Here is a 26487-nt window from a genome sequence, read left to right as displayed (position 1 = left end):
ATGTTTCAAGCTGTTGCTAAACTGATTTGGAAGCAGGTATTTCTTTCATTTACCTCTCCAAGGGGTAGGTTAAAAAATAAATCTAAATTTCATACACGACTTGAACCAAGGAAATTGGATTTTCTTATTTATTTTGCTCTTTCGCATACACTTTTAGTATTTTCTGGAGTTATGCTTGGTATTTCTATCAACAATGAGAATTTTAACTACTGAGAAATGTCCGAAAACAAAGAAGGCAGTGTTTGAACATTCAAACAGCATTTTGTAGTAATCATGTTTCCTCAATACACCTCAAAACATTTTTCTCTGAACAATGCCTGTGTATTTTAGAAACAATTTATAAACTGGTATTTTTGGTGAGTTTGTCCAACAGCCTTCTTGTCATATAAACACTCCATTTCTTTATCTTTATGTTTATGCTGTCTTTCATTGTTCTCATTTTATCTTTAGTGGGCACTTTTTTGTTCTGTTTTTTCTCTTTCAAACTACTATCTCTTTCCTTTCATTTTATAAGGTTTTTCTATTCCATTTTTCTTTCCTGAGGTTCCTGAGGCAATGATTTTTGCAGTTTCATTTTTTTTTTGTTTTTAAATCTCTATAATTAAAACAAGTTTCTAACTACATTGATCATAAATATACTTTTGTATTAATTTGTACTTGTAATGGCATCACTAGAGGGCAGTATTGAATAAATAAGTGTGCTGAACAATGCTATGAGAAATTAGAAGCAGAAAAGCCCCTAGTAGAAACATACTTGCATTTTTTATTAAATATAAATACTTTTGGATTTCAGTTTTTATCAAATCCCATTTGTACAGGATAGAAAGAATCATAAACTTCATAATAAAGCATTTATTGGATCATTTTATATGTAACTTAATACAAAAGAAAGAGAATTCTGTAAAGTTATTAGAAAAATGGATGGGCGGGGGCGTAGTAGACAGTAACAGTTAAGCTGTTGTAAACTATTAATTCATAACATTGTCATAGAACTTTAATTTTTAACTAGACGTCATGGTTAAAATTTCATACAACAAATAATGTATATCGATTATATCAGTGTTGTTTCCCAGAGAAAATGTTTGTGGTAACAAATAAATATTTTCCAAATCATTAACTTCTTCCTTGGAATCTCTGTATGGTATATTTTGAAATAACGGACAGCAAAGATAACCAAAAGTGGAGAGTAAGATGTTGACTCATTTGTTCTTATTGATTTACAGGTCTCCTGACAAATGCAGCAGCAAAGAATCCTCGTATGAGTGGTCTAGGTTCTGTGTGAGCTACTTACCTTAGTCAAGTTTCACTGCTGTGGATCATCATCCATTATATGTCATCAATTCAACTGTCTGTTTCTCTATATCTCATAAAAGACAGCATAATTCCTCTACATTATGAGCTAAAAGTCTGTTCTACCATACTAAGGAGCATTGGACTAAGGAATATAGATATAAGAGATACGCTTGGGCATTAGCAATACACAAAGTTCCTGGTTAATGTTTCATCTGCGTTATACACCACTGCTGGACTCGATGTTACCTACATGTTTTGATCTGAAGAGTCTACTGCACTGAAGAGTATTCATCCCAATCAGCCTTAGAGAAGACTGTTTTGTCTATGGGAGGACACTGAGGTGCAAAAGAGAATCTCTTCTTGTGCCCTGGACTGTCTGAATTGCTTTTATTTTCTTATACTTTCAGTATATACAATAGACCAAAGAGCAAAATCTATTTTAAAGTGGACACAATCTTACTGTTAACAGAGCTATCTGGGTTAAATAGTAGGGTGGTCTCCACAAAGACATGATTTCAACTCTCACAAAGCTGAGATGTTCCTGTACAGCAGAAGTCTTTATGGAACACTGCAGTAAAAACTAAACTAGAAAATTACTCTTGAAAAACCACATTATAAACAACGAAATGGAGCATGGAGAGAAAATGGCGTATGTTTGAAAAACTTTGATGAAACAGCTACAAACTGTCTACATGGCACCTTTATTCCTCTGTACTTACATTGACTTTCTCGTACTAAAATCATTTTCAGTTTTAACCGGTTAAACATGCCTCTTCTACAGTTCCATTTTTGATAGTTAAAATTGGATAATACAGTATTTGCAAAGAGCATGTTTGGTCATCCGTGGCCTATGTCTCATCTGATACACCATTTAGCACCAGAAAGCAAATTAAAGAAAAAAAAAGTAACACTTGTTTGAAAGAGATCATTAAATGTATTTTGAAAAGCCTAAAGTTATATATTTAACAGTTTTTATATGTTGTATATTTGTAGAAAATCCTATTTAACAATTAACGTGATAACTCTGACGGTCATGACAAATGGTTCAGAGTTAAGTTGTGTTTTATTACTTCAGTTGTCTCTGAAGTGACAGGTGTCATTTGCTTTCTTCCATTAGGGCATTCTGGATGTAAAGCATGACCAGAGAGGATTCTGTAGAAAAAGCAAAGAATAATGTTGTTTATATTACATAAATGCATTCAACCATTGCACTGTTGGAAGGCATTTTTTTGGTCTTTATGTACTGGTAAAAATAGAGTGTAAAATATTTTAATCATGGCTTTCCATACCAAGTTATTTCTCTCTCTCTCTCTCTCTCCTTCTCCCCACCCTTCTCTAGATAATACAGTATAAAAGTAAATTTGCAGCCTGTTCCTTGACCCAGATTCAATGTTTTACCTCATCGTTAGAAAGCCCACTTTTTTGGCATTATCAGGTAGTGAAAAGTTAATGCAAAGACAGCATAGAAAAGAAGGGAAATGAAGATAAAAAGATCCCTCACTCCCTATTACTGTACCTTTCTATATATGTTTGGTACATACTGATATGATGAAATCAACAAATGAGCTTAACTTCTTCCTGGCAAATGTATTCCAGTTTTAACGATTCTCCAAGTTTCCACTGTAGTATACTACCTAATACTCCAATTAACTTTTAGTACTATGCTAGTTCTATGCTACTAAAGAAAAATATATAGAGACTGTTCAAGCAGCCATAGATAAAAAATACAAAAACAAAAAGTTATTTTTTTTTGTAAGGCCTATTCCACTATTCAGGCTTATTTAATACACAGGTTGCAGAAACCATGAATTATAGGTGACTGTGTCTTTTGAGTAAAATAAATATATAAGAATTTCTTATTTAATCTTAAGTTTTTTGACCAGTATCAAAGTAGCAATTCCAGGCCAGCCACTTGAAAAGTGTTATGGACTGACTGCACTATAAATGACCGATGTCTGGTTTGAAATGTCATGCAATAAACGATGGTAAATACATTTACTGTACTACTAGAACTCAAGAGCCAGATCCCTCACTCCACCAATTTTCTGTTTTGTTTCAGTTTATTTTTAAGGGAGTGCAGTAGCCTTATTTAGTAAACACAGAAAAACTAAAGATGTTACATTTTTGTTGCTTTACAGTATTCAGTTTTGTGTTGGTTCAGCTAAATTATGGAAATAAAGAAAATCCTTTTATAAGTGAGACTTTTGTTCCCTGATCGTGATGTCACACAGAGAATTTCAGTAGAGGGTGCTTGCGGGTAGGGGAACAGAGAAGTAGATTCTCAAAATGAAATAGGTGAAAATGTTCAGTACTGGAAATTGAAATAATACCCTACATTTGCAAAATTCCTAACAGTTTTGAGCACTGACATTTTTGGGTGCCCAGTCTGAGACAAGCACCGAGTACCCATTCTCTGGAAATTAGGCCCCTTTAACATGTCCTCAGATTGGACACCCAAAATCACTGGTCACTTTTGAAAATTTATTCTAATATCTCTGTTTTCATTACTTTGAATGCTCAGCAAAAGAGAAAGATGTCCTGGTTTTTAAGGTCTGCTCAGGAGAAGTAACAAAGCAAGAAAAGTTTAGATTACTGGTCAGAGACATGTGTACATTCTAGCTAGAAATGGGCCTAGTTTGTGTGACAGCAGTCTCAAGCCACTCCAAAAGAGAACTTTTTCAGAATGTACATTTTCAAATGAACAAAATATACTGACTGGTTTTATAAATGTAAATTAGTGTCCTCAATGCTATGCTGAAACCTTTACCTTTCAGTGACATTACACTTTTACAGTATTGTGGGCTTCAAACCTTACGGAACTTGATTTCACAAAGAATTTTGATTTGTTTATGTGGGTATTTTATGTGCCTCTTCCACAAAGAAATTCAAAGCACAGGAGAGGCATGTCGGATTTGAATGCTGTTAAATATCCTCCTTTTCTCAGTTTTCAAATGGGTAACTTTTCAAAACACATGGAAAGGACGATAAAATATGAAAAGGGTAGAGTTAGAGAAAAAGGTCACCCCACAGTCTAACAAAAACAGAAATACAGAAAAATATAGAAAACCTTTCATATAATTTTCAAAAAAGCTTTTATTGTGAACAAAACTTTTTCTTTTTATTATTGTACAGGTTTTATGCACACAATGTTCTTTGGTCCGCTGCTTGTTTACTGAAAGTGTACCCACATGTTTTTGTGTAAATCTTTAACCCCCGCATTTTCTATGTAATATGGCCTAGTAATCATCGTCTTGAGTATTAATTAGAGTTCCTTAAGAAAATAAAGAATGCAGTACCATGGCTGAAGAATTGTACAAGCAGAATTAGCTATGTCTGAACCAAAAGGGAATACATGAGTTGGCTTAAAGCAATGGTTCCCAAACTTGTTCTGCCGCTTGTGCAGGGAAAGCCCCTAGCGGGCCGGGCCGGTTTGTTAACCTGCCGTGTCTGCAGGTTTGCCCGATCACGGCTCCCAGTGGCCACGGTTCGCTGCTCCAGGCCAATGGGGGCCGCTGGAAGCGACGGCCAGTATGTCCCTTGGCCTGCGCCTCTTCCAGCAGCTCCCATTGGCCTGGAGCAGCGAACCGTGGCCACTGGGAGCCGCGATTGGGCGAACCTGTGGACACAGCAGGTAAACAAACCAGCCTGGCCCAGCAGGGACTTTCCCTGCACAAGCAGCGGAACAAGTTTGGGAACCACTGGCTTAAAGGATAAACACAGCTCTGATAACAGGTGCAGCCAGGGGAAGATTCCTGCATGCAGGGGAATCCTCAGGAAGTGCAGAGTTCCTGTACCATCATCCTCGCTCCAAAACACTGATATTGGGAGCATGGGAAGTAGCTTATACCTGCTAGCATTTAAAGGGCCTTTGGCAACCAATGAAAATTAGAGCAGTCTTCAGGCTGCTCTGATTTATGCAGTGGATCAGTTTGGCACCCAGGTGGCCTCAGGATTGAGTCAGTGCAAAGGTGATTTATAGCCACCTTTTCACCCTCCCCTGCAGACTGATGCTGAAATGTACTTGACTATACCAAGGAATAGTAGTAAATAATGGCAGTAAGCTGATAGTAGGAATTTAGAAAAGATTGCTTATAGGAAAGAATAATTACAGATGAAGATGACAGCAAAAATCATAGAGGTTAATGAAAAGTGATGAGTTAGTAGTATGTAGTATGTGCATATGATGATGGATATAACTCGGGCACTAACTTTGTTGGCATGTTACATGAATGTGTCTTTACACAAGGCCATTTTTAGAAGACTGACACCAGTGGAATGCAGGCATCGCCATATCAGATCAGATGAGTGGTCCATCTAGTCCACTATCCTGCAGATAATTCCTGCTAGAATCTCCTAATGACCACGTATGGAATAACCCATCCAAGTTGCTTCTGAACTTCAATCAGTTAGAGCTTGACTTATGCCCTGAAGCATGAGGGGGGTTATTCCTTATATATTTTTTGCTGCCTGATGTAACTGTTGGTGTTATGATTATCCATACAATTGTATTATCCATTTTTGTTTTGTTTTTGTTTTTAATTCTACTAAGGTCTCAGCCTCAATGATATATTGTGGCAATGAATTCCACAGGTTAAATTTGCTTTGTGTAAAAAAGGAGGTATGCCTCCTAAAGATACATGACACAATCCAGGCCAAGTCATGGACACAAAAAGGGGGACAATTCTGACTGTTTAGGGAGAAACATTACAGGATTTGACATGGGAATGTGAGTGTAAATCTAAACTGAAGAGACTTTAGGGATTGTCTTCACTGCATTGTTAGCTTGAGCCATAATTCAAGTGTTAGCCCTAACTAGACTTCCGTGCATGCACACATATCTCTGAATTGAGTTAAGTGATCCTAGCTTTAAGCTTGAACGAGCTGGCCTGCCAAAGGGGGCAGGTTGAAGCAGTAATGCTCCAAATGCTCAGGCTAGTAATGCAGTGAGGATGCAGCAGCCTGAGTTACAACTGCTAATCCAATCTCTCTGTGTTGCTCCACTGTTGTTTTGCAATGTTGTCACACTCACTAAAGCTAGGCTAGCTCGAAAACAGTAAGTATGGTATACTAACTCGAGCACTGAGCAATAAAGACAAGCCTTTAGGCCAATTAGATTTCCCACTGGAATTATTAAAAGAAAAACAAAAGAGTCAGGAAAACTACAGCAGGGATTCTCCATTTCAGCTAGCTAATTGTTGATGTCTAAGTGCTAGGGGAGCCAAAAAGAGTAAAAACACAAAAGGGAAATAGAAAGTGAAAAGGATGCCATTTCATCTGCCTTCTGTACTGCTGCTAATAAGGTATATTTGTCGCTTGATTCATGTGTATAAGCCCCATGAAACTTGACAGCTATGAGGTGAGCGATAAAGTCCCATCATGGACTAAAACCTGGTTAACGATAGAAAATAAGTAGAAATAAATGGCCAATATTCACCATAGACAGAGATTAATGAGGGGCTGCTTCGGGGGTGGATCAACACAAGGGCCATTGCTGTTCAGTATATGTATTAACATCCTGGATGAGAGGGTGACCACTGTGATTATGTGGTTTGCTGGCACTACTAAATTATATAGGTTAGTAAAAACTAGGGATGAGTGTGAAGAACAGCAGAGGAGAAACTGTGTAACACAATGGCAAATGAAATTGATTATAAACAAGTGCAAGGTGGTGGAATGCAAGGAACAATTCAAACTACCTGTTTATTCAACTGGGTTCTCAGTTACTTGTGACCTCAAGGACTTATGGACTGCTCAGTGAATGTGTTTGCCCACTTTGTGGGTCAACCAGGTAAATAAGATGTTAAGCTGTTTTAAGAAGAGAACAGTGACTGCTCTTCAAAATGTGGTGCACACTGATATCTGTGTTGTCAAGCTGACTGTTGCACAGGTATGATCACTGCACCTGCAGTGAAGCATCTGTACTAGGGTTTGTATGCACTCATAAGGAGTCTCCAGCTGGCCTCAGGCAGGCCAGGGGGAGAAGCAATGAGATCCATATTTATGTGAATCCAATGGCATCAACTTGTGCAACTGGCATGGAGGGATTGCAGCTATTAGTACATAGACTTGGAACAGCAGGTGAAGCATGGAGGGAAAATTACAGAGGACTATGCAGCAACTCTATGTCCTGGCCCTGGTTGAGGGCTGGATGTCATTTCCCCAGTCCCTCAACATTTTGCCCACATAAAGCCTGATGACTTTGGCTCTATGCAGCTGGATCAGATTTCACCCATAGTGAAACACATCCACATGTCAGAAGGCAGCACTGTGCCAAAAGGAGCAATATGGATGAACAAGGAAATGTAAAGTGTAATCAGACAGAAGAAAATGCATATAAGAAATATTGAAAGGCCAGGTTCAAAGAAATACGAATGCAAACGATGTAAGAAAAACAAAAGTAGAAAGTAAAATGGAGTAAAAGAAATAAAGGCAAAGGATAAGAAATGTATTAAATGTAAAAGCTGGAAGGCATCTTCTAAGCCACTATGACAGAGGTGGGCAAACAACAGCCCACGGGCCACATCCGGCCTGCAGGACCCTCCTGCCCAGTCCCTGAGCGCCTGGCACAGGAGGCTAGCCCCTGGCCCCTGTCCCGCAGCCTCAGCTCACTGCGCCACCGGTGCAATGCTCTGGGCGATGGGGCTGCGAGCTCCTGGGGCAGTGCAGCTGCAGAGCTCAGCCTGACTCAGTGCTCTGTGCTGCATGGGGGTGTGGCTGTCTGTCCTGGTGTCGTGGGCAGCGCAGCTGGATAGAGGGCAGGGGAGTTCAGGGTGGTGGTCAGGGGCCGGGGGTGTGGATAGGGGGTGAGGCGGTCAGAGGGTGGGGAACAGTGGGGTTGAATGGGGGCAGGAGTCCCAGGGGGGCAGTCAGGAAGGAGGGAGGGTTGGATGGGGCGGCAGGGGTTAGTCAGGGACAAGGGTTCCGGAGGTGGTCAGGGGACAGGGAGAAGGGGTATTTGGATGGGGCAGGGGTCCCGGGGGGGCCGTCAGGAATGAGCGGAGGGGTTGGATGGGGCTGCGGGGGGCAGTCAGAGCGGAAGGTCCAGGAGCAGTCAGGGGACAGGAGCGGGGGGGGGAGGGGGGAGAATGGGGCAGGGGTTCCGGGGGAGGGCGTCAGGGAGCAGGGGGGGTTGGATGGGGCAGGAGTCCTGGGGGGGGCATCGCGGGCAAGAAGCGGGGGGGGGGGGGGCAGGCCACACACAACCAGCCCTCCATACAATTTCCGAAATCCAGTGCGGCCCCCAGGCCAAAAAGTTTTCCCGCCCCTGCACTATAAGATGAGACACTGTACTACTGGGAGCTTAATGACAGACAAATGCTTTATTTTTGGTTTTGGTTATTTGAGATTAACACTTGATCTGTGAGAGTGCTCAGAAATGACTGATAGTAGCATTTAAGGCCATGATTTGAGAATGGATTTAAGCTATGCCAAAAAGAAGGTATAGTGATAGTGTACACAAATTCATAGATTTCAAAGCTGGAAGGGACCATTATGATCGTCTAATCTGATCTTCTGTATAACACAGGCTATAGAACATCCCCAAAATAAGTCCTAGAGGATGTCTTTTAGAAAAAAAAACTTATTTAAAAATTGCCAGTGATTGAAAATTCATCATGACAATTGATATATTGGTCTAACAGTTAATTACCCTCATTGTTAAGAACTGATGTCTTATCTCCAGTGTGAATTTGACTATCTTCAACTTCTAGCCAGTGGATTCTGTTATGCCTTTGCCCGCTATGAAGAGCAATGAAGAGCCCATTATCAAATATTTGTTCCCCAAGTAGGTGCTTACAGACAGTATCAAGTCACACCTTAACCCTCTCTTTATTAAACTAAATAGATTGAGCTTCTTGAGTCTATCACTGTAAGGCACATTTGCTAATCCGTTAATCATTTTCATGGCTCTTCTCTGAATCCTCTCCAATTTATCAACATCCTTCTTGAATTGCAAGCACGAGAACTCGACCCAGTATAACTCATAACTTCTAACACATGCAAAACAAGGCACGTGAGGATGACCTGTGCCAGAGCAGTTGTCCCTGGAGGAATTTTAGCTGAGTTAACAATGAGTAAATAGTGGTAACCTCACTTTACAGACTGGTAAACTGAAGCACAAAGAACCAGCAATGGGACACATATTTTCTTACTCCCTTTTTCCTGCTCTAACCACTCAAATCTTTGGAACCTGTACTATAATATAATATCATAGGCTAACAACATCCATAACTCAGTGGTTCCAAAACATTTGATCATGTGTTTGTTTATAGTATTTTAAATACCCTATCAAATCCTAATGGTTTGGGCTCCCTCTATATTTGCCTCTCCCTCAAACTCCCAGAAAAATTCACCATTGGTTCACCACATATTATTTTTATATCACTGCACTGATGGATTTGTTTTTCCTCCTTTCTTATATAGACTATCACCAGCAACCCCACTTCTACCATGAGTTCAGTTTTAAAGTGTAAACCATCCCCCTAATTCCTTAGAAGATCAGGCACTTCCCTGTATAGAAGGCATAAATCCTCTGAAGTCTATGCCTCACCAAGGGCTTGTTCACTCTCACTGCTGCTGTTCAGAAGCAGGATTGGGTCCCTGCAGCTTTCAGGTGTAGGATAGTAGAAAATCCATTGATCTGTTATGAAGTGTACACTCATGGCCTGGAAGTCCAGAGCCAGGGATGTGTCACTAGGGCATGCCTCTTATGTAACCCACTACTCAGTAACTTACCCCCATCCTGGAGTCACTCTCCCAATGAATTCCTGGAGATTTCATCACATGACATAATCTTTAATTCCTGGAGACTCCAGGACAATCCTGGAGGGTTGGCAAGCCTACCAACCCCACAGAATAGCTCACAGAATCTGCTGACATCACCAGAGCGTCTGAGCCTGTAAAAATACCGTTCCCAGTGCTCCTGGGAGGACAACAGAGAGGGGAGACCACTGCAGCCATATTTCTCTGAAGTCAACATTCTGTAGAGGTCAGAGGGGACAGGGGATCTTCTTGCGCTGACCTCTGTAGTGGTTGCCGCTACCACTATGTCTTTCCTGCCTGGAGAATTGTTGGTCTTCTTTAAAGGGCCTCACCCCTTAAAAATGACATTCCTCAAATCTTTATTGTACTATAGTGTTGCCCCTATGCCGAGGGTTAACATGTGTCTGGGGCCTTGCAGATGGAGAAGAATCAGTGGTGTGGAGTCTGGGTATAGTCTATGTGAAACTTGTTTCATCTACACATGTATGTGTCAGTCCTGGAATACAGGTAGTCACCACAGGTTGCAGGGCTATCCCTTCTTTCAGGAAGCTTCGCCCAACACCGCAGTCTGCTTCACAGAGAGCAAGTCTGCCTCAAGAACTGAGGCTAAGCAGAGCCCACAGCAGAGGACAAAATTCTCCTTCCCTCACCCCTGAACCTTGTACACTAACGAAAGCACACAGTTCTCCCAGGACTGACGGTTTGCTCAGATGCTCAGAATAGAACCTGGAACGCTGTGTGATACAACAGCACTTGATGACATCTGCAATACCAGTATATAGTTTAATATGTTAATTTTACAATCAGACTTTTAAAATGATATCACAATAAATTGCAATCACTGTTTCATTAGGTGTTTCTTTCCCTAGCAAGAAATTACTGGGGGCCCATTTAAGTAAACCAGTATTGGTGTATTACAGTCTGATAAGATTCTGTGCATGTGTAGGTCTCCTACTGTTAATAGGAAAAATATTTACACCTTAAAGGCCCACTCTGCATTACTCATACCCTCCAAACTGCCTTAGTTCCAAGGGGAGTTTTAGGTGTGTCAGGAATAGATCAGTTCCTTATTAGGTGAATAGAGAATATATTGCACACTAAGCCATCTCTCATCTTTAGAATATATCAGATTTAGAGACAATATCAAGTTAGTTGCACTGAATATTTTCCAGATTTTACAATCCAACATTTCAGCCCCCTGGATGATTTCAAACCGTGCTTTTGGCTGGAGTAATTAAAACAAAGTTTGTGAGTTGAGAGGCTAAAAACCAGAACACCAGTGTGCCTACATTTAATTACCAGCGACTCCAAAAGAATACACACTCACAGTGACAAATGACATTTACCCTCTCTGACTTTGTAACCTACATGATGATAAAATAGGGTTACATTTTTTGAATTAAATTGATAACACGACCAAATCGATTTCATTAGTGTATCTGTCATATTTGCTGTTAATGATGGCTAACAGTGGAATAGAACCTGACAACAATCCCTGAAAAACTGTGCAGAACAAAATTATATTATGCTGGCATTCATGAATTTTAATACCCTTTTTATCATGAGTTTTTTTAACTCCCTTTTTAAATTCTAAGCTCACAAGAAGAGAATTAAACTTTCTGCACCTGTCTCAGCTGCTATTATTTCTATTGTTACAAGTTAATAGGCTTGAGAATGGAAGACATTTCCACTAACTAAAACAAAAAAAGGCCTTGTTGAGAGTCTCTTGTGAGTGCTTTGGGGGGAACCGATGAATCTGTGCTGCTCAATTGTTGACATCAGAGTAATTTCTCCTGAATGACTTGAGAGCTTCAGGACACTCAAATTGCTGTTTAGAAGACTGTTTGTGGAAGATGCCATTTGTATTAATAGACTGTGGGGTATATTTTCCTCTTGGCACTTGGGCATAACTCCCTTTAATGCTAATGGGGTGCTGCAAGATGCAAAAGGAGAATATACCTATTTGCCTGTCATGAATCATCATAGAGCTATAATCCCATTAGAAGAGCTTAAATGTATGTGAATTAGAACTGTGTAAGTAAGGAACTACTCAGCTTATAGCTACAACTGAGAACACCAAACTACCTCTAGGTAATGAGATAACTTGACCTGCCTGGTACTTAAAAATGTGGTAAGATTTTATTAACATATCATACTGAGCTGTAAGACCATTATCCTCTCCTACTTCAAATCCCTCATTAAGACCCACTTCTTTGGTAACACCTACAGGAAGCTGGGTGATTAATAATGGATAGGTGGAAGGGCAATTTGGCACTGTTAATGTATATTTATATATATTTCAGAAAACTAGAAGAAACTAACGTTGTATCAGTGTTTAAAAAGTGTAAATGTGATGACCTGGGTAATATAGGCCTGTCAACTTGCCATCAATCCCAGGAAAAATAATGGAATTAAAGAAGGGAAATACAATTAATGCCAATCAAGGTGAGTTTATGGAAAATAGATCCTGTGAAACTAATTGTGTGCCTTTTTTAATGAGATTACAAGTTCGGTTGATAAAGGTAACAATGTTGATGTCATAGACTTAAACTCCTGAAAGGCATTTGACTTTGTGCCACACAACTTTCTGATTAAGTAACTAGAATGATACTATATCAACATGGCACACATTAAATGGATTAAATTAGCTAACTGACGGGTCACAAAATGTCATTGTAAATAGATAATCATTAAGGATATGATTCTGTCATGGCGGTCACAGATTCCATTACTTTCTGGGACCTTCACAATGTTTTCTGGGGCAGGGCGGAGCAGCTGTCAGCCTTGGGGCTGCTGAACAGCTGACTGGCGGCCAGCCATGGGGCTGAAGAGCAGTAGCCACCAGAACAGTGACCCCAGTCAGTCCTGGGGCAGCCAGAGCAGTAGCCAGCTTTGGAGCAGAAGTCCCTGGAACAGCTGGCCTGCAGCTGCCCTGGGACCACTGGAACAGCAGCCAACTCTGGAGCAGCAGCAATCAGAACAGCTGACCAGCGGTCAGTCCCAGGGCCATTGAACAGCTGACCAGCAGCCAGCCCTGGGTCAGCCAGAGCTGTGGTCCCTGGCCTACCAGAGAAGTGGCCGGGGCTGGGTCAGCCTCACCTGGGGCTGGTGCGCTGCAACCCCCGGCAGCTCTCTGTTTGTCTCCCTGCCCCCAGGATAGTTTTAGTAAAAGTCAGGGCTAGGTCACGGGCATCCATGAATTTTTGTTTATTGCCCATGATCTGTCCCTGACTTTAACTAAAAATACTAGTGACAGAATCATAACCTTAGTAATCACCATAGAGCAGACGTGTTTCTAGTGGGATCTTGCAGGGTACAGTTCTTGGTCATATGCTGTTTAACATTTTTATCAATGGCCTGTAAGAAAATATAAAATCAAAGTCTGCAGATGACATAAAGTTTGGGGCAATGGCAAAGAAAAAGGATAGGTCACTGATACAAAGTGATCTGGATCACTTAGTAAACTGGATGCAAGCAAACAATATGCTTTTCCATATGGCCAAATTTAAGGGCAGACATCTAGGAACAAAGAATACAGGCCATTCTTACACAATGAGGGGACTTTATCCTGGGAAGCAGTGACTCTGAAAAGGACTTGGGGGGTTATGGCAGATAATTTGATGAACATGGGCTCCAGTACAGTGCTGTGGCAAAATGGAAAACTCAAGTATTACCTCTGAGTATGGTTCAGAGAAGAGCTATGAGAATGATTTAAAATTAGCTTACTCACGTGAATGTTAGTGGCTCACTTCATCAGTTTATAAGTACCTACATGGGGGACAAAACTTTGAAAATGATATCTTCAATCTAATAGGCAAAGATATAACAAGATCCAACAGGTAGAAGTTCACACTGCAAATAGGGAGCAAATTTTTAACAGTGATGGTTATTAATCATTGGAAAAACTTACCAGGGTTGTGGTGGATTCTCCATCGCTAGCAATTTTAAATCTAGAGTGGATGTTTTTCTAAAAGTTGTGCTTTAGTTAAAACAGAAATTAATTCAGGAAAGTTCTGTGGCCTGTGATATTCCGGAGGTCAGGCTAGATGATTACAATGGCCCTTCCAGCCTTATAACCTATTAATCTATATTTTAAAATAGTATATATACAGATATAATGTATATAAAGTGGTTTCTGTTCTGCTTGTATCCTTTTTCCTTCTCTTCCCTACATTTCTTGTCTTAAACTTCAAATTGTTCAGCCAAGGACCATGTCTTCCTATATGTCTGGCTAATGCCTAGTACATTGTGGATGGCAATGATATATAAATAATAATACTCACATTTTAAAGGGCTTACCCTAAGTATTGTTTCATTGGGATTCAGCACCACAGTAACAGCATGAAGTAGGGAAAAGAAAAGAAACATAAGGGAAGGAGATAAAAGGACAACAGTAGGAAGAAAATAAGGTTTAAGAGAGCAGCAGTGATGCAAACATCCAGCTGTGCATGTTTAACAGGGAAGTTATTTGATTTTGTAATTTTCAGACAATGTAGATTTCTTCCCCGAGTGGGCATGGTGGACAATATCACCCATGAAGGCAGAAACTATTCCACCCACTGGGAGTAACAGAGAACAATTTTTCTATTAACTCCTATAGAAATAATGAAATGGTATTAGGTTTCAAATATTTGCAATTCTTCCTTCTCCTGCTTTTGCACTGTTCCATTTTTTCATTGTAAAACTTAGTCTCAGATCCACTCCCAAAGTAGGCAATTGCATTGAATGAAATTGATGAAATGAAGCAGTCTAAAAAATATATAGAGAAAATGTTAGTGACATGCATAGTCATTTGTTTGGTACCAACCTGGTAGATGTTGTGGTAGAAAGATAAACTGGTGGCCATGGAATAACAAAAGAGTAACTCATGGAATATAACTGTGCATTATTAGTTCATGGACACAGACAACATTGATCTGCAGCATAGACATTAAATTTTATGATTATTCTCCAATGCATTCTCCTTGCCTTCCTTTCTTAGAAGATATGATAGTAGATTTCCATCCTCTTTAATTCTGTAGGGGTTTTAAGCAAAAGAAGTGATACACTGGGCCACTTTAAAGAACTTTACAGCATGATTACAGATATATATGTCACACAAACACCAACAATTCTGTTCAACTAGCATTTAGAAATATACACAGATATTGTGATAAGATACAGAAGCATTGTTTACTGTCTAAATCTAATTAAAGAGTATTCAGGAATGAAAAGGAAATCAATGTCTAATATTTATCCAGTTGTTTTCCTCATCACTGTTAATACATCAGAGAAAATGCCAATACACTGAACTCATATATGTGCTTTTTTGCATTTACAATGATAGTGACAAGGTCAGTTGTGACAGAATATGCTGCAAATCACCAACAAGTTCTTCAATGAATAACTGGGTTACCAAACAGCTTAGTCAAAGTCTGCAGACAAATATCAGTGAATAACAAAAGCTAACTGCAGGATCTCTTTGATCATAAATATGGCTTTGATTTTAACCATAGAAACATCATCTGATTATCTTGACAGTTCACAGATTAAATAATTGTTGGATGTTTTTTGTGGTGAAAGAGCTATCTAAATACAATACTATTTTATAAATAATTTTGTTGATGTGATTTTGCAATAAATCAAGGGAGTTTCTAGTAGCAAGCATCTCTCCATCAACCAGGCAATTGACTGAAAATATAAGGATGCAATTTTCGTTGTAACAAAGCTGGGAGAGAAGAATCTCGAAAAAGCTGGTAAACCTTTTCCTGGCATGCCTTTCCATTGTGCTCACACTAGATCCAATTTTTTCCTCCATCCCACACCAATCTGATATTATTACAGTAGATTATTAACACTGAGAAACACTGACTCATGAAGTGAAGATTACAGAAAGTGATATTTTACATTACATTCTCACATTGGGTCTCTAGCTCAAATTGTGTTCTACCTTTGGACTTTGTCAAGTGGAAAGATATATTTTTTACTTTTAGGCTATTAATTTTGAATTATTATTAAGTCAATTTTTTTAGTATCCATAGAATTAGAAAAAGGATTATCCAGAACTAGTGGTTTCAGTGAATCCTTGGCAAGCAGCACATTATTAAAAGAAATATTACCCTGTTTGCTTTTTTAGCCTGGACTATAATTATTTAAATGCGTATTAAGTGTTGTTAGATGTCTATAGATGATTATAGCATAATGTTAAAGAGGAAAACTGATGGGTCTCATTTACTCATTTTGAAGGTATTTCTGCACCAAAAGCTGCAGATATGTGCCTAGTGAGATTTTTCAAAAGTGCTCTAATTTTTAAAGGTATTTAGGCACTTAAATTCCATGGTACTTAGGTACCTAAATACCTTTAAAAATCTGGCCTCAAGTGCCTAGATGCTTTTGAAAATACTTCTAGACATCTATCTGCATCTTTAGGTGCAGAAATACTTTTCAAAATCTGGCCCATGCTTCTTACTTACACTCAGGTAAGTTAATGAACTGTATAGTAGAAGGAGGTGTATTAAACTGAATACCTCCACAATATTAGAAAAGGTGGAAAGGACTTTGGGTGAAATCTTGGTTTCTCTGAAGTCAGTGGGAGCTTTGCTATTGACTTCAATGAAGCCAAAATTTCAACCCTTATATCGAACCATCTTGCAAAGACATCAGACAGTGACTAAAGACCACAGGGACTGGTCTTCGCTATGTCTGTGCTGCCCAGCATTCACAATCTGACCCCACTGGTAACTTTCCTTGTGGGAAACAGTCCATGAAAGGCAAAAGTGCTAAAATAAGGTAACGATCAATCAAAAGGATATAAAATGTTGGGAGCGTGTGGAAAATTAATCAGTCTATTTCCATAGGAAGGATACCATTTTCTCATTGTAACTCATGTGAAATAATAAAATGGCTCATTTGACTTTATTTTCTTGTAATTTTGGACTTCAGTAAAAATCTTTTAGCAACTTATTTGGAAACTTAGGTGATCATCAGAAAGTATTCTAATGAATTATTAGTTGACTTTTCGTTATTTTCTCTCTATCAAATATTGTCACTTACTGTGATGTCCAAGTCAAGCATATTATCTGGGAGACGAAAAAGGGATAAACTGCTTCTGCTTTTTCAGTAACTTCTCTATTCCCATCTGCTCTAAAGTAGGTGAGTACTTCTGTCTCTGAAATAAGTGTATACACATATCCCAACCTGACGAATCCTAAGCCTCTTAGCAGCATTTTATAATTCAAAATAAGTCATGTTATGTTTTAATTTATTGAGCCAGATCCTCAAGGGTGTGATTGGATTCAGCTCCGTGCACTATAATGAGCGGAAAAGTAATTTTTACCATTTTACTGAAGTCTGTGAAGTTGTATCTTTTTACACCAGTTCAGTGTCTTGCTTTTTAACCAACTTGGACACATAAAATATGTTGCAGGGTAAAAGCCTGCATGCTGTACCATAATGTCATACTTAGAGGACCACAGTTTGCTATACCATTTTTTTTTCCACTGAATGCATCCGATGAAGTGAGCTGTAGCTCACGAAAGCTTATGCTCAGATAAATGTGTTAGTCTCTAAGGTGCCACAAGTACTCCTTTTCTTTATACCATATACTATATGTTTAATAACCTGACTTATTGTACAAGAAGATACTGTGGGGTTGATTCACCACTGGGGTTGATTCACCACCCGAACTTTAGTCCGGTTTTATGTCAGTATAATTTTACTGATTTCTGTGTAGTTATACTGGCATGAAACTAAAGAAACGCAATAGTTGCTATCACTCATAACTCACAAAAGGTGCAGTTATGTGGGAGAACGTATTCAAGATTATTGGTAGAGGAAGGGCTAACCAAAATGAGCAATAAACAGTATGTCTTGACAAACTATTATAATTACATAGACTATCAGTATGAATGTAACTGAGATAATTTGAACAACTGACATTTAAAAGTCATAAAAGCGAAACAGGCCAAGACTGAGCAGGTTCTTGGGATTCCCACCGAGACCTTTTCCACTCAGCTTCTCCATCACACCATGTCCAGTTCTGGGACAATACTTCATCCAGTTCACTGGGATCCAAAAACTCAGTTTGACTCCAGCTCATCATTTAGGTTACTTTATTCGGCATGTAACAGCTCTATGCCCACACTGGCCAGGCCCAGAGACAAGGGGTTTAGGCACTGGGTGATACCACAATTCCAAATCATGTTACACATACATGGTTTATATACATTTTTCCTTGCTATTAACATCTATACTTCTTGAATTTAATTAGTTTGGACATCATACAGCTCATGTAAGGACCAATCACTTATGTCCTTCATTTATCTACATTTCAAGTTTATCAGTTCATGGTGCTCCCACTTATCTCACTAACCTGAAAACACCATCTCCAGCACACAGCCTTTCACACCCTTGTTTCACACCCTGGTACTCAAATCAATCTATATGCAAGTTTATTCATGCCCAGTGAGATCTATGCCTACACCGATGAGATCAATTTCTGGACTACTGGGTATGGTATGACAGTAGGGTTAAGGGAAAAAAGAATAAATGAACTCAGCCATCCACAGCTGCAAAGCTATGTCTGGATGTAAAGGAAGGGTTTATTGTATTTCAGTATTTATTTGTCATTCTTGTTTTTTAGTAATTTCCAACTCTCATTTTTCTGTTCATTACAGACAGAAATTCTTTCTGCTTTCAGTTATTTTATCCATCATGATTATTTATATTTGAGTGTTTCAAGGTGGATGTGCACATAAAAGTAAGACAATTCTCTTTTGCTTTAATTTGTAGTATCTCAATTCCTGTAGGTTTATTCTTTGCTTCACAAGCTAAATCACTGTGATTTTATATTTGATTTTCTTGATGGCCCACCCCTGCATTGGCATATGGATGATATATTTCCTGTAAAATATGTAAAGCAACCTGGGATTGTTAATTTCTATATTTAAGAAAAGGCTGTGAGATAAAATATACTTTTCCATTCATCAAATTAATGAGGCATCTGAAGAGATGGGTTTCCTAACTACTCATTTTATCTATCAAGCAAATAAGCTGATGGAGAAAGAAAGTTAATTTTCTATCTGGAGTGGATGCTTCCAGTGAATATTCTCCTACTGTTCCTCCTAGTGTCTTTCTATTTCATTAGCATTTAAGTACATCAGAGAGACTCCACTGTTTATTCAGTTATTGTGGGCCATCCATTTGGGCCAGATTCTCAGACGGTATAATTTGACATAGCTGCACTGAAATCATTGTATGAGCAGAGAAAGTGACTAAACTCCAGAGCACTTCCATTATTTTTTTTATTAAATAGGATGTCACTATTCTCAGGATCCTTCATGCTTACCTACTCATTCACATTTCCCAGTACAAAACACCATTATCTAGGTGGCTGTTCATTGGTGCATCAAAATATGAATCAGTTATTACTACTGAGACCACAACCTGGGGTTAATTTGTCTGAAAACTTTCAGTTATACTTAGCCATTAGCAGGTGTGTTTATTTAATGTTCATGTACGTCTCCAAACTTGCTTGAGCAAATGTGACATAGCATAATATACCGTGATCCTCTTAAGAAGACCTTTCAGAATAGTATGCAAGCATTTTACCCTACCGCATGCTGTATTTGTCATCCTCTCTTTTTGATAACTTTTCTCAGTGTGTTTTATAAAATCTTCCTAGTGGTCTTGCTTTTGCTTCTGCAGCTACTCTTCTGTATTGATACATTTGCACTGTTGTGACCCAGGGACCTCTTTGGTGCCAACTGGCAGAGGGCAAGAGGTGCATAGGGTGAGAGGTAACTTCTGAGTCTGGTCTCTACATAATAGCTCATCAAAAGGGAGGTCTATATTGAAAGCCTGTGTCACACTGATTATCATAATTTTTATGAAATGTATGGATGGATAATATGAAAGGCATTATGTATATAAACTGAAAATTATGCTCTTAAGATCTGTGAAGTGGGGCTGGTCACCAAAAGGTGATGAACAAGTTTCTTTCAGTTATGCAATGTTTATCTGTATGTCTATATATGTAAATTGAGTATTGTATGGTTCACACTGGATGCCCATTTACAGTCTGAACCAAATGCTAATGAAGGGATAGTAGAATCTTCCAGAGAGGAAATGGACAGGAAGAAATAGACTAGCAGGTGGGAGTCCTGTTTACAATTGAAGACAATGGTTTTTTGGACTATAACTGTAAGTACAAGAACTCGCTCTGCATCCTTCACCTAGTAAGAAAGCTGATAGTGTGTTTGATTGAAAAATAGATCACAGCCAGGCTTGGCTGAAAAACATTGCAATGACTTTGGGGTCAGATAAACTTTGTTAGGCCAGTGGGTGTATAGTTAAGTAAGTCTAGGTTCTAGAATATGTGTTATGATGTTATTTTACATGTAACTGTGACAGGGCATACATGCCCCACACTGGGGACTGCAGGGGTTAGTTCCTCTCTTTGGGACAAAGAGGCCACACCCTCTTTACCCTGCTGGACATGATCTGGCTGAAGCCCAGCTCATTCAGGGCTCAATCTGTCAGAGGGAAAGAAGGTGTGCTGCAGGCTCCTGCTGAAGGTCAGCCAGATGGCAGTGACCCATGCTCCCCAGGCTCCGGATACCACAGAGGAAGGAGAGACTGGGGGAACCCCAAGACCACAAGCTGTGGACAAGCGGGTAGGAAGCAACTCAGGGAGTCTTTGCTGGACGGTGGTTGGAGAACCAGAGACCAGCGCAACATGTTTTGGCTGGATCCCACCAAGCTGGTGGCCATGGGTTGGGACCCAGTGGAGAGGCAGGGCCCAGGTTTTCTTATCCTGGCCGCTGCCCATCCTAAGGTGGCGGCCCACCTCACTAACCCTGTTGATGCTGGCCGCTAGGCCGCCCAGCCCTGATCATGAGGGCATTCCTACTGACTGGCCACTAGGCCACCCGGCCCTGATGGAGAGGGCAACTTTCAATGTTCCCTCTATTTTTTTCCATCCATGTGCAGAATGAATTTTGTTATGGGCACCAATATCAAGGTAATGTGTGGATGTGCACCCCCAGTAGAAAGAAAAAACCTAAATATAATATATATTTTTAAAGGGTTACCATATGGATAATTACTCCAGCCAGGACAGGTTAGGCATTTTAGAACTCGCTACTCAAAGAATTAAATTTAAGCATTAGAGAGAAATAAAATTGTGAAATGCATAGACCAGTCAAAAAATAAAATAACAGCACTTTGAAAGAATAAAATGACAGAGAATATATGTGCACTGCAGGAAGTATCAAGGAGTAACAGTAACAACACAAGTATGTGTTGGGAGGTGAGTGTGAAAGAGACAGAGTGTGTGTGAGAGAGAGAGAGAGAGACAGTGTGTATGTATGTGTGTGTGAGCAGTCCCGCTGACAGGAATTCTGGGCCCCAGGGCCAGGGCCATCCTTAGGGGGGGCAGGGCCCGGGCCCAGGGAAGAAGTGATAAATCCGTCACTTCCGGGACTGACCCCGTGCCAGCCCGCGGAGACGGCCAAAGTGTGATGCCCAGTCCCGGCGGGGCCATGCATGCCTAGGAGCCCAGCGGCCTGCCCTGGCAATATAAAGGGGCCAAGGGCTCCCAGTCACCATTACTGCAGCAGTAGTGACTGCCAGGGGCCCCTGGGCCCTTTTAAATCACCCAGGCCCCTGGGCAATTGCCCCTTTTGCCCCCCATTGTTGGCGGGCCTGTGTGTGAGACAGAGACAGTGTGTGTCTGTGAGAGAGAGACAGCGTGTGTGTGACAGAGAGACAGAGACAGTGTGTGTGTGAGAAAGACAGAGTGTGTGTGTGAGAGAGAGACAGAAACAGTGTGTGTGTGTGAGTGTGTATGTGAGACAGACAGTGTGTGTGTGTGTGAGAAAGAGAGAGTGAGACAGACACAGAGTGTATATGTGTATGTGTGTGTGAGGCTGAGACTGTGTGTGAGAGAGAGACAGGGACAGTGTGTGTGTGTGTGAGAAAGAGAGAGTGAGACAGACACAGAGTGTATATGTGTATGTGTGTGTGAGGCTGAGACTGTGTGTGAGAGAGAGACAGGGACAGTGTGTGTGTGTGCTGGCTGCGGGGGAAGTGCTTGAGAGATCGTACTCTTTCTCTTTAAGCAGAGAGGCACTCACCAGTCTGAAGGCTCGTTCAGACTGCAGCAACCACCAGCAGCTCCCTCTAACTCCCAAGCCCAGTCCCCACTCCCGCGCTCTGCGGAGGTGGGGGTACAAGGAGGGAGGGAGGAGGGGGACACCCTGACATCAGTGCCCTCCCTCCCCACCGTTCTGCACAGCAAGCAGGAGGGTCCTGGGAGCAGCTGTCCAGGAGCTCCAAGGCAGAGAGCAGGAGCAGCAGGGCAGCAGAGCGGGGAGGGGGAGGGGGGAAGAGGGGGGGCACCTGAACACAAGTCACCGGATGTGTGCGGCTCTACTAAGCAAGGGCACAGCACTTGACTGACTCTTGTGCGGCCACACAGGTTTGCAGCTTAGAGGGAACACTGGCAACTATATGGACTCTGACTGATAGGCCACCCCGCCCTTATAGAGAGGGCGAATATATTGACTTGGCTGTTAGGCCACACTACTCCAGGACCCAGAGAAATCACGCAGACTTGGCCTGGGGTCTATCAGAACCCTTGCCCCATCCCAAAGTGGGACGGAGCATTCATGACCTGCGACAGTAACCCTTTGTTTTCAATATTTCAACTTGCTATCATTTGAATCTTTATTCTTTGTTAAATAAACTTCTTGCGTTTACTATAAACATATCTAAATGCTGTGTGTTGAGCATGTAGGTATAACTGCTAAGCTGGCATGTTCTGTTCCTTTGGGAGCACAGGATCTGGGAATTCTGCGATTGTCCAGTGGATTAAGGGTTGGGCACTCTAGGATACTCGGAGGACTTGGGAGTTGGAGTGTGCTTATCATCAACCTGCAAAGAGAGCGTGGGATCTGTGGAAGGCAGTGGAAAGCAGTACTTCTGTTTTCACAGGGTGGTGGAGTTGGGGGACTGACACTTGGCAGGTGGTAGTGAGGTTCCTTGCAATTCTGGGTATACCCAGGAAGGGTCTGCTTTCTCAGAAAGCAATACTGAGGTGCTCAATAGATCTCATAGAACCAAAATTCTCTGTAAATGATTAAAGAAAGTGAGAAAATCCAGTCATGCAAACCTTTCTTCTAGAAAGTCACAAATAAATTAACAAGGAGTAGGGCTATTTGGAAAAATATGGTCCATGGTGTATATTGGACCTCCATCTGCTCATTCACCACAGGTTAAAGTTTGCATATGGCCACTGTGTACTAATTTACATATATTATTATGAGCTCTTTGAGGGACCTTGCCATGCTTTCATGAAAGCATTGCTGGGCAGCCACCAAGTTACTTTTACTCAAGAAGTCCTGAGAAGACAGCAAATTATCTCATTACTATAATGGGGATTGCATTTAAATCAATTGCATTTATGTCCCTTCTCTGCCTTGCCCTGTCTCTTTGTTACCCTCCACATTTCTGATAAGAGAATGGGAGCTCACAGATTAATGCCTCACAGAGGGGAGGATAACACCTGGGAGCCTTATTTACATGTGGAAGCCCTGGGCTCCCTATTCTGTGGCAGCCTGCCAGGTGAGCTGTGAAGGCTCAGAAGAGTCTGGGAGCTTAGGAGTTTGGGAGATGGGGTTTCCAGGCTTTTAGTTCCCCACAAGCCTGCAGGTGGAATGCTGACATGTTGGACAGGTGAACTAGGAGATTTCCAAGGAAGGCTGCCTGGGTTCCATAGCAGCTGTGTCAAAATCGAGCCAGCTCCATGAAGCAACTCAATTTTAACAAATCAGCATTCCCCAATAGAAAAAATATTCCACCAGAGAATGTCCAGCAATTCCAAATAGCAACAAGACTTTGGAGAGTTAAGGCAAATTGTTTGGATGCCCAGGATCATTATGAACAATGATGTATATGCATTTCTTTTTGGGTAACATTATTTCTCTACATCTCATCAATCGGTGGGAAAAGGAAAGATCCAAAGTTGCTGCTAAATGAAGCATTCTGATCCACTGGAAATGAAAGCCAACCATCCCTGTGTGGAAGCATGAATTAATGTTTTACCAGACATTGCTAAATGTGGAAGGTTTCTTTTATGCCAGGATAAGATGGATTGCTACAATCTCAACTCAACTGAAGTTGGTTTCTGTAAGTAATTAACTTCTTGATGGCCCACATAACTACACATAATAGGCCTGATTCTGCTCTCAGTTACACTAGAATAATTCAATTGAAGAGAATTATTCAACAGAGTAATGTGATGGAGTAAGGTCAGGTTTTGGAGACAGTTAAAATGGCCATTAATTGTATACTTATGATGGGAATGGAGCTTCTATCCTCCCTTTGCCTCTTTTCTTATTTGTTTTATCATTTGGTATTTGTGGGTTTATCTATTATAATTTTGAAGCACCAGTTTTATAATTCACTACTGGTGACTTCACATTTTGCTCTTTTTCACAGAGGTTTTGTTTAGGAGAACTGTTGGGAAAATTTGAATCTTCCTTTCAATGGATATTTTCATTAGTAAAATATTTCTCAAATGTTTGACACATACCGACTCTAGTGGTTACAATGTATAAGCAATGTTATTATGGTTACAATGTATAAGCATTTTCCATGCTAGTTCACCTGTCATAACAGGACAATTCCCAGATTGCTAATTCCATGTACTTTAATGAATCTATAAAAGCTGTTGAGTTGCTTGGCACTCAGTGCACATGGGGAAAGATTTTTGTAATTGTTTGGAAGTTAGGAGAGCACACCATGCTAGATCATGTGAGAGGACTACAAGCAAAATAACAGCCACCAGGCGAATGTGTTGGGGAGAGATGTGTCTCCAACTCACAACCAGGAGCAAGGCCCCTGTGACACTCACAGCCAGAACAAGGTGAAAGGGCCAGTTAATCCTTTCAGTAACGGGAAAGAGATTAGACTTGAAATAGTTGGTGAAGTACTTCGCTGGATCAGAGCTTCAGTTGTACAGCTGGTTGTAAAATTTTAAGGGGAAAAAAAGAGAAAAAAAATTTAAAACAAAAATTTCACAAACTTCCCCCCTTTTCCAACAGCCTCTGTTTAGCCCATAACATATGCAGCTGATCGCCAACCAGCCAGGAACTTTTACTATTGAATTTTAATGGACATTTAGTCTAATCAAGTCAACTTGTAGTCTTTGGACCTCATCATGAAAGCCTTCCATGAATAAAATCCTGGCCCCATTGAACTCAATGACAAAGCTTCTATTAACTTCAGTAGGATCAGCATTTTACTCCATATGCTGAACTCTCATTGGCTTCATTCAGATATCTGTGTGCAGAGGTATGGTAGGATTGGGTCCATAAACTGTGATCTAAACAAACTGTAGCTAATGCAGTCACCCCTCCCTCCATTGAATAACAATATAAATCACAGGCTTTTCAGTCAAATCATTCATACACCTTCTCTACACATTCAGATAGATGCAGATGAAGTCTAAAGATGCACTGAGGTCTTGCAGTTAAACATAATTTATTTCATAGGAGGATATCCAGTCAAACCATGTTAGTTATAACCCTCCCAATGCTTAAATCAAAATAATTTAAAAATGATGTGAAAGATCTTAAACACCTCTTAGAAGGAAAAATGCTGCAGGCAGTTTTCTTAATAAGTCTAGTTTGGTTAATTATTGCCCAAAGCATTTCTGAACTAATTATTTACCCCCAAAGGGGACTCCACATTTTTGGCAGAAAAGTGCCAGATATTGATTTTCTTTAATTGACAGGCTGTGGTACTGCACAGACCACACAGAGCTGAAGGTTAAGCCATTTAGAGAAAGCAACAGCCAGGCCCTACAGAGTCTCACACAATGTGCCAATGTGAAAGGGAGATCCAGGGCCTGAAACTCTTCACTTTCAGGGAAGAGCATTATTTGTCTCTGTCATCTGGCCTTTATGGTTCATTTAACATCTTAAATAGCCGGTATAAATTAACTGTGTTTAATAGTTGCACATCTCTGCAGTCAAGGGCCGCTTTCCTATTCAGCAGAGGAATGGGGGTATATTTTAAGTACCATTTTTTTAACAAGACCTATATCATACAGTGAGTAATAAAAATTGTACAATTTTGTCATTGTATTTGAAATGTTGATATTCTTACAACCTGTTATAAATAGCCTCTTACATTTTGTACTCAACTTGCTGTTGTGTTTTTTAAAGTAATTTTTAGTACATACAGTTCACAAAATTCATGTATGCTGTGTATGTGTGTGTGTGTCACCATTTCTGGTATGTGCATATCTATGTAAATAAATGAATTTGTACACACACCCACACATAAACACACAGGATGCCTGTCTAGGTGCATGATACACACACACACAAACCAAACAATCAAACCATGTACACATATATACAAAGGGTGAAATTCTGATCCCAGTAAAAT

The 26487-nt window shown here is 40.4% G+C and overlaps 1 protein-coding gene across 13 annotated transcripts in view; it reads left to right on the top strand.

The window, feature by feature from the left end:
- Nucleotides 1–26487, top strand: part of TAFA5 (TAFA chemokine like family member 5) — a 783444-nt gene that overhangs the window by 585383 nt on the left and 171574 nt on the right. For 6 of the 13 annotated variants that reach the window (XR_012666570.1, XR_012666569.1, XR_012666572.1 and 3 more), the window contains one exon: nt 1224–3492. The exons of the other annotated variants lie outside the window; for them this stretch is intronic. Coding sequence is in view for 1 of the 6 variants with exons in the window: in XM_048836244.2 (XP_048692201.1) it covers nt 1224–1232 (9 nt within the window). In the remaining 5 variants the exon portion in view is untranslated. Of the gene's footprint in view, nt 1–1223; nt 3493–26487 lie in introns of those variants that run through there. 13 annotated transcript variants of the gene reach the window in all.

This window comes from Caretta caretta, chromosome 1, assembly GCF_965140235.1.
Source record: "Caretta caretta isolate rCarCar2 chromosome 1, rCarCar1.hap1, whole genome shotgun sequence".
NCBI classification, from domain to species: domain Eukaryota; kingdom Metazoa; phylum Chordata; order Testudines; family Cheloniidae; genus Caretta; species Caretta caretta.
Note: the sequence above shows the minus strand (reverse complement) of the source record. Positions and strands in the feature narration are given on the sequence as shown.